General features: G+C 48.3%; 1 protein-coding gene across 1 annotated transcript in view; it reads left to right on the top strand.

Moving 5' to 3' along the window:
* The first annotated feature begins 1,048 nt into the window (after nucleotides 1-1,048).
* Nucleotides 1,049-9,152, top strand: part of LOC133213901 (rho GTPase-activating protein 39-like) — a 10,888-nt gene continuing 2,784 nt past the window's right edge. Inside the window, exons 1-4 of the mRNA XM_061356496.1 lie at nucleotides 1,049-1,143; nucleotides 2,053-2,225; nucleotides 5,319-5,392; nucleotides 8,069-8,268. Of these exons, the coding sequence (XP_061212480.1) occupies nucleotides 1,049-1,143; nucleotides 2,053-2,225; nucleotides 5,319-5,392; nucleotides 8,069-8,268 (542 nt within the window). The remainder of the gene's footprint in view (nucleotides 1,144-2,052; nucleotides 2,226-5,318; nucleotides 5,393-8,068; nucleotides 8,269-9,152) is intronic.

Below are 9,152 nucleotides of genomic sequence, written 5' to 3'. Positions count from 1 at the left end.
TGGCTTCTTGTGGCTTCTAGAGTAGCTTTGGACCAAAACTCACCCCATGTTGGAAGGGTATCCAGCTTGATTCCCAGCTCTCAAGATGGGTTTTGGTCATGGTAGATAGAAGAGACATTGATTTGGGCTATTTGACCTCAAATTGGTGGCCCCTCTCTAGTCCTGGGCTTGGCCATTGCTGCTCCTTCATCACTGGTGCTGTTTCATGGGTGATGGGGTCTGGTCTGGCAGGAGCATGGATGGAAGTTGGGCATCACCACATCCCGTGGGTGAGGCAGAGGTTTAGGTCCAGGAGGTCCATGGATGAGGAGGTGAGGAGGAGGTCCATGGATGAGGAGGTCCAGGAGGTCCATGGATGAGGAGGTGAGGAGGAGGTCCAGGAGATCCATGGATGAGGAGGTCCAGGAGGTCCATGGATGAGGAGGTGAGGTGGAGGTCCAGGAGGTCCATGGATGAGGAGGACCCAGAGGTCCATGGATGAGGAGGTGAGGAGGAGGTCCATGGATGAGGTGAGGTGGAGGTCCATGGATGAGGAGGACCAGGAGGTCCATGGATGAGGAGGAGGTCCAGGATGTTCATGGATGAGGAGGTGAGGAGGAGGTCCAGGATGTCCGTGGATGAGGAGGTGAGGAGGAAGACCAGGAGGTCCATGGATAAGGACGTGAGGAGGAGGTCCAGGAGGTCCATGGATGAGAACATGAGGAGGAGGTCCAGGAGGTCCATGGATAAGAAGGTGAGGAGCGAGTCCAGGAGGTCCATGAATGGGCCATTGGGAAATGGAGCCTGGATGCTTCCTGGTGCCCTTTGGCTCCCTAGAGACCAGGCAGGAACATCTGGAGGACACCAACATCAGGTGGAGCCGGGGTGGATCTGCCCAGCTTGGGGAGGAGAGGAGAGGAGAGGAACCCAACCACGGTGTCCATGGGGGGAGCTGTGGGGTGGCTGAGGAAGCCCCAGGGGTGGTGGGACAGGATGGGTTGGTACCACCAAGGTTGGGAGGCCTGGGGCTGCCCATGTCCCCCCGCAGCAGAGGTGTCAAAGGGAGTCCATGGCTGTGGTGTCGGGTTCGGAATGTCGGCACTGGGAGCTGCTGCCTGCCCCATGGTTCATTTCCTTTGGGATCCTCATTTATGGTCAGGTTCGGTTCGTTGTCCTGGTGTTTGTGCCATCTGCATTTGGGATTTTGCTCGTGGTTCAGTTCCTCGTCGTGCTGTTGCTGTTTCATTTCTAATTTTAGTTTCAGTTGATTTCACGTTTTGCATTTGTGTCTTTTTTTAATTTTCATTACCATTTATTTTCATTCTACTTCAATATTTCAATTTTTATTTAAATTAATAAAAAGAGAAATACCTTTCTATTTATTTATATTCATTTTTTCATTTCAGGTTTCCTTGTTATCGCAGTATTATTTTGGTTTTAATTACCTTTTATTTTCATTTTTGCTTTTATTCTGATTTTCATTTTAATTTTTTTATTTCACTTCCATTTTCATTTTCATTTTTCTTTTTTGTTGCTCATTTATTTTTCATTTTTACTTCTAGGTTTTATTGCATTTTCCTTTCCATTTTGATTTTCTTTTTCTTTTCATTTATTTCTATTTTTATTTAGTTTTTCTTTTTCTTTATATTTTTTTTATTCCATGTTTTATTACTTTTTAATTTTTATTTCTATGTTTATTCTATTTTCTGTTCTTTATTTTTAGATTTTTTGTTTTCACTTTGTGTTTTTATCTTCTTTTATATTTATTTAGTTTTCACTTTCATTTTCCTTTATTTCCATTTTATTTCGTTTTTAATCTTTACTCTTTTTGTTTGCTTTCATCCTTTTTGCTTTTATCTTTATTATTTTAGTTTTACTTTCATTTTTTTGTTTGTATTCTGATTTTTTCACGTTTTTGTGTATTTTCATTTTTACTTTTTATCCTTTGATGTCTATTTTATTTAGATTTCCTCTTCATGTAATTTGCATTTATCTCCATTGGGTTTTTATGTTTTCACTTCCCCCCTTCCCATCGTTTTGATCATTGTTGTTCTTTATTTGCACGTGTTTCAGTCCCAGTCTCATTTCTGTTCCCATTTCTGTTCTGTTCCCATCCTGTCGCATTCCATCCCTCCCCGATCCCCGTTTCCCAGTGACCCGGCACATAAACGACCTCCTGGAAAGGACCAATAAGAAGAAGCCCAAATTGAGAAAGAAACCCAAGCCCCAGCTCGAGGAGCTCGAGGGTAGGGACGGCCCCGCGGCGCTGGCACCCCGGTGACACGGGGATGTGCTCATAGGGGGCTGGATGGAGCTGGAGCCCTTGGGGCATGGATGGAGAGGAGATACAGAGATGGAGATGCAGGGACTGATAATGGAGTTCATAAATAGCTATCTGCTATAGAGATATATTGGGGTAGATTAGATACTGTCATTTGTGTTTTCATATTATAGATGATGTTGTGTATTAAGTGTATAATATTATATATCAAGTTTAGAACATTATATATATGTTCTGCGTAACATTATAGATAATGTTATATATGGATATATAATATTACATCATCTATCATATATATTATTGTTATCTATAGTATCTATTATATATGGTATGTATTATATATTATAGTATGCAGTCTATAGTATATATTATATACTAGGTATAGCATACTATAAATCGTATATGTCACGTATTATAAATTATATACTCCATATTATATATTATGCCATAACGTTATATATAATACTTAATATTCTATATCATATATATCACTATATATATGATATAATGAATATATAGAGCATATATGATAACATGTAAAATATTACATCATAATATTTAATATTATATATCATAATGTACTTATCTATATATGATATATAATGTATATGAATATTATATATACAGCATTATGCATTAATATATAATATGATATGTAATGTTTTGTGTAACACCATATTTATGTTTTCTACGTAATGTTATATAAAACCACATAATCTTATATATAATGCTATTAATTTAATATACAAGATCAGATTTAATATGAATACCCCCATTTTTACTAGAAAATATCATAAGTATAATCATTTAATATAGAAGATGATAAAAAATGTCAGATATATATCAAACACCCTATATAATCTTTTTATAAACACAGTTTTATCATATTTTATTAGTATATCTAATGTAGGATAGGATATTAGAAACAGGAGTAATTAAATAATACATAATATTTTGGTTTTATATGATGTTATGTATAATAGTATGTAGGCAAATTAGCATAATTAATATCACTAATATGAATTACAGGTTTGTATTAAATAATTTTATAGATAAATCTATATGGGTAGATAGAACATAATTCATATGTAATATTATTAATGTAATAGCAATAATATTAACTAATAACTGATAATTAATAAGTAATTAAGAAGAGGGGAAAGTAGGGACTTCATTAAGTAGAGACATGTAGAAGGTGCTGTCAGGTTTACTCAGTGATGGATGGATGGATGGATGGATGGATGGATGGATGGATGGATGGATGGATAATGGATGGATGATGGATGGATGGATGGATGGATGGATGGATGATGGATGGATGGATGGATGGGTGGGTGGGTGAATGGATGGATGGATGGATGGATGGATGGATGGATGATGGATGGATGGATGATGGATGGATGGATGGATGGATGGATGGATGGATGGATGATGGATGGATGATGGATGGATGGATGGATGGATGATGGATGGATGGGTGGGTGGGTGATGATGGATGATGGGATGGATGGATGGATGATGGATGGATGGATGGATGATGGGTGGGTGGGTGAGTGTGTGGATGGGTGGGTGATGGATGGATGGATGGATGGATGGATGGATGGATGGATGATGGATGGGTGGGTGGGTGAATGGATGGATGGATGGATGGATGGATGGATGGATGGATGATGGATGGATGGGTGGGTGGGTGGGTGAATGGATGGATGGATGGATGGCTGGCTGCCTGGCTGATAGATGGATGATCATGGATGGGTACCACTATCCCTGGTGCCAAAGTCATCACTGGTGGGGGTGATCTGGCATCCCTCTGGGTTCTGGGGGGATGCCAGGTCCCCAGATCAGGATGTTGGTGAACACTCAGCATCCAGGTGACACCAAAAGGTTCCTGGTGCAGGATGAGGGGCCTCAACCTGGAGCCACACCAGTGGTGGGACCTGGAACCTGTGGGTGGAGGCACCTGAGAAACAGCTTTAATGGCCACCATGAATTAAGATTGTGTTCAGTATCTCCATCAATGGGGTAGATGGTGGGGTCTAGTGCACCCTCAGCACCTTTGGAGATGCCACCAAGCCTAGTGATGGGGTTGACCCACCTGAGGGACCTGTGTGAACCTCATGAGGTTCAATAATGGAGCAACAGCCTGGTTCGGTGGAAGATGTCCATGCTCATGGAATGGTGGTGGACCTAGATGGTCCCTTCCAACCCAAACCATTCCATGAATGGGCACCAGATTTGTGGTCACCAGGTCCTGGACATCCCCCAGGCTCCCTCTTTTGGGGTGGCTTCAGATCCCCCCACATCTCCATCGTCTCCTCAAGGGCATTTACAGTTCCAAAAACCCATAGGAGGAACCCTTTGAAGACAACAGCACTGGGGATGGAAGGAAAAGGGATGATCCCAAGTCTGGTTTTAACCAAAAAGCACCATCAGGGGCCACCAGGAGCTGCCAACCACCAGGAGCCCTTTTCCCCCTCTTTTGCACCAATGTTTAGTAGGAAGAGCACATTTTAAGCTCCTGGCCCATCCTCACCAACATTTGGGGTCATCCAGAAGGTACCACCAGGTCCCCAGGGCTCTTGGCTATGGGCTGCAGGAGCATCTTACATTGGGACGAGCCCATTGGGATGCTCCAAGGGTTGAGGGTTGTTGAAGGGCATCATGAGGAGGGGATGGGTGGTGTGGAGGGGGATGAGGGTGGAAGCAGTGGCATCAGGAGGAGAAGGGGTGGCAAATTCATCCCTGGAAACCCCAGTATCCCAGCTGAGGCCACCACAGTGAGTGGGGATGGGGATGGAGCTGAGGGGTCTCCATGGTTGGTGGGTACAAGGACACGAGGTTCTTGGGGAGCAGGTTGAGTTTTGGGGACCCCTCATCCTCCTCACCCCCCCCCTCCCCTTGAGGAGCAGTGATGGGGACAGGGATGGATCTGCCCCACATCCCATGGGGACGCTGGCACCATCCTGGAGCTGGGATGGGTGTCACCTCCCCAAGCCCCCCCACCATGGGCCTCCATGACCTGGAGGTGACGCCTCAACCTCTCTCTTCTCTCTTGCAGGGGTGGCAATAAGCACTTATGCCAAGTACTGCTACAACAAGCTGCAGAAGGCAGCTCTGACGGGCGCCAAGAAGGTATCACCCAACTGCTGGCCCCCCATTGGGACCACTGGTGGGGTTTGGGGAGGAGGAGGAGGAGGGATGAAGCTGGAGAGCAATGGGAATGATGCAGCAGCCGGTGCTGGACCTGGGGTACCTCCAGCGTGGTTCACCCATCAGCGCATCTTCTCTGAGGAACGTCTGGGGTTCTCCTTGGGGTCTCCCAGGTCCTTCCATAGACCAAGGGATTGAATAGGGATTGGGGACATGATCCTGGGAGCTGAGGATTGAGAGGATGCTCCAGCAGCTCCCAGCTCACCATGGACCTCACCAATCAGGGCCATCCCCATGGCCCATCGCTGCCATCAGGGCAGTGCTTGAGTCCTTTAGGAGTAGACCCTAAATAGGGATGAATTTAGAGCTTGGGGTTCTCCTCCCGGTCCCATCAGCCTCAGTTTCCCCATCCTCGTTTGATGGGGATGGAGAAGGGATGGTGGGCTCCCACCTTGGTCCTCATGGTGACATCTGCCCAGACAAGGCCTGGTGGAGGGAGGGGATGTGGCATCCATTGGGATCACTGTGGGCTCGGTGCTGGATGTGTCCTGCTGAGCTTTGGAGGCAAAGACAGGGGTGGAGGACCTGGAGGTGAAGCCCAAGCTCCGGTGGCTTCTTCTGTTGGTGGCTCTGTCTGGAGAGGAGACGCTTGGGCAGATGCAGCTGATGGGGAACTGCGTCCATCTCCTCTGCATCCCACCCCAAACACATCCATCCCTTTCCATCCCACCACACACATCTCCATCCACCTCCTCTTCCACATCCCACCATGCACATGGCTGCTGTGTCCATCCCGTCTGCATCCCACCCTGTCCACATCCATTGCATCTGTCTCTCTCCATCCCATCACACACCTGCCTGCTCCATCCATCTCCCCTTGTGAATCCCACCCCACACATGACTTCTGTGTTCATCCCATCGGCATCCCACCATGTCCACATCCATTGCATCCATCTCTTCTGCATCCCACCATGTCCACATCCCTCACATCCATCTCTTTTGCATCCCCCCATGTCCACATCCATTGCATCCATCTCTTCTACATCCCATGTCCACATCCATCGCATCCATCTCTTCTGTATCCCACCCTGTCCACATCCATAGCATCCATCTCTTCTGCATCCCACCCTGTTCACATCCATCGCATCCATCTCTTCTGCATCCCACCATGTCCACATCCATCACATCCATCTCTTCTGCATCCCACCATGTCCACATCCATCACATCCATCTCTTCTGCATCCCACCATGTCCACATCCATCACATCCATCTCTTCTGCATCCCACCATGTCCACATCCATCACATCCATCTCTTCTGCATCCCACCATGCCCACATCCATTGCATCCATCTCTTCTGCATCCCACCATGTCCACATCCATCTCTTCTGCATTCCACCATGTCCACATCCATCTCTTCTGCATCCCACCATGTCCACATCCATCACATCCATCTCTTCTGCATCCCACCATGTCCACATCCATTGCATCCATCTCTTCTGCATCCCACCATGTCCACATCCATTGCATCCATCTCTTCTGCATCCCACCATGCCCACATCCATTGCACCCATCTCTTCTTCATCCCATGTCCACATCCATTGCATCCATCTTTTCTGCATTCCACCATGCCCACATCCATTGCATCCATCTCTTCTGCATCCCACCATCTCCACATCCATTGCATCCATCTCTTCTGCATCCCACCATGTCCACATCCATTGCATCCATCTCTTCTGCATCCCACCATGCCCACATCCATTGCACCCATCTCTTCTTCATCCCATGTCCACATCCATTGCATCCATCTTTTCTGCATTCCACCATGCCCACATCCATTGCATCCATCTCTTCTGCATCCCACCATCTCCACATCCATTGCATCCATCTCTTCTGCATCCCACCATGTCCACATCCATTGCATCCATCTCTTCTGCATCCCACCATGCCCACATCCATTGCACCCATCTCTTCTTCATCCCATGTCCACATCCATTGCATCCATCTTTTCTGCATTCCACCATGCCCACATCCATTGCATCCATCTCTTCTGCATCCCACCATCTCCACATCCATTGCATCCATCTCTTCTGCATCCCACCATGTCCACATCCATTGCATCCATCTCTTCTGCATCCCACCATGCCCACATCCATTGCACCCATCTCTTCTTCATCCCATGTCCACATCCATTGCATCCATCTTTTCTGCATTCCACCATGCCCACATCCATTGCATCCATCTCTTCTGCATCCCACCATCTCCACATCCATCGCATCCATCTCTTCTGCATCCCACCATGACCACATCCATTGCATCCATCTCTTCTGCATCCCACCATGACCACATCCATTGCATCCATCTCTTCTGCCTCCACCCACTGCATCCATCTCTGCATCCCACCACACCTGCTTCTCCTGGGGCCCGCTTCACTTTCCAACCCAGACAATGGCTGAAGGCACCAGCCCGGTGCCTGCCTTTCAGCTCTGAGCCGCTGGGCATTGGACACCTTGCCCAGCTTGACCAGACCTCACCATTGCTCCATCCCCTGTCCCCATCCCACAGCGAGCTCAGGACCGTGGGGACCCACGTTCCCCAGCCCAGCCCTGGGAACTCCATCCCCTGGCTCCTTGGTGACGCCCCCATTGTCCCCTTGCAGGGCCTGAAGAAGCCCAACATCGAGGAGATTCGCCACGCCAAGAACGCCGTCTTCAACCCCTCCATGTTCGGCAGCTCCCTGCAGGACATCATCGCCATGCAGAAGGAGAAGTACCCGGAGCGGCAGCTGCCCTGGGTGCAGACGCGCCTCTCCGAGGAGGTCCTGGCCCTCAATGGTGACCAGACCGAGGGCATCTTCAGGTAGAGGCACCGGCGCCGGCCGGGGCTCACCACTGCATGGGGGCAGCCCATAATGGGTCATCCTATGGGGCAGCCGATGTGTTTCTCATCCCCATTCATCTACAGCTGCAGGAGACCCCCAGCTTGGTGACCTTCTGATGGGGGAAGCCCATAACAAGGCATCCTATGGGGCAGCCACATCATGCCCCACATCCCCATTCACATGGGGTTGCTGGAGACCCCTTTCATGGTCACCTTATGGGGGAAGTCCATAACAAGTCATCTCATGGGACAACCACATCATTCCCCACATCCCCATTCACCCATGGATGCAGGGGACCCCCAGCTTGGTGACCTTCTGATGGGGGGAGCCCATAACAAGGCATCCTATGGGGCAGCCACATCATTCCCCACATCCCCATTCACCTGTGGTTGCTGGAGCCCCCCAGCATGGTGACCTTCAGGAAGCTCATCACAGGTCACCTCCTTATGGGGCAACCAACGTGTTTGCCATGTTCCTATTCACCTATGGCTGCAGGTGACCCCCACCATGGTGACCTTCTGATGGGGGGAGCCCATACAAGTCCATCTTATGGGGCAACCAACCTGTTCCCCACATTGCCATCCATCTATGGCTGGTGGAGAACCTCAGCATGGTGACCTTCTCATGGGGGAAGCCCATAACAAGTCATCCTATGGGGCAGCCACATCATTCCCCACATCCCCATTCATGTATGGTTGCTGGAGACCCCCAGCATGGTCATCTTATGGGGGAAGACCATAAGAAGTCATCCTATGGGGCAGGCAACCTGCGCCCCACATCCCCATAGGGGCCCTTCACCTCCTTGAGCAGCTCAACCTATCCTTGCTCCAAGACCATTGGGGGTTTCTCCACGTCAGGGTCG

The sequence above is a fragment of the Neopsephotus bourkii genome, unplaced genomic scaffold (genome assembly GCF_033783945.1).
Source record: "Neopsephotus bourkii isolate Nb327-2 ecotype Australia unplaced genomic scaffold, CSIRO-AGI_Nbou_v1 NB_856, whole genome shotgun sequence".
Taxonomy (NCBI): domain Eukaryota; kingdom Metazoa; phylum Chordata; class Aves; order Psittaciformes; family Psittacidae; genus Neopsephotus; species Neopsephotus bourkii.
This window is presented reverse-complemented; position numbering and strand designations above follow the sequence as displayed.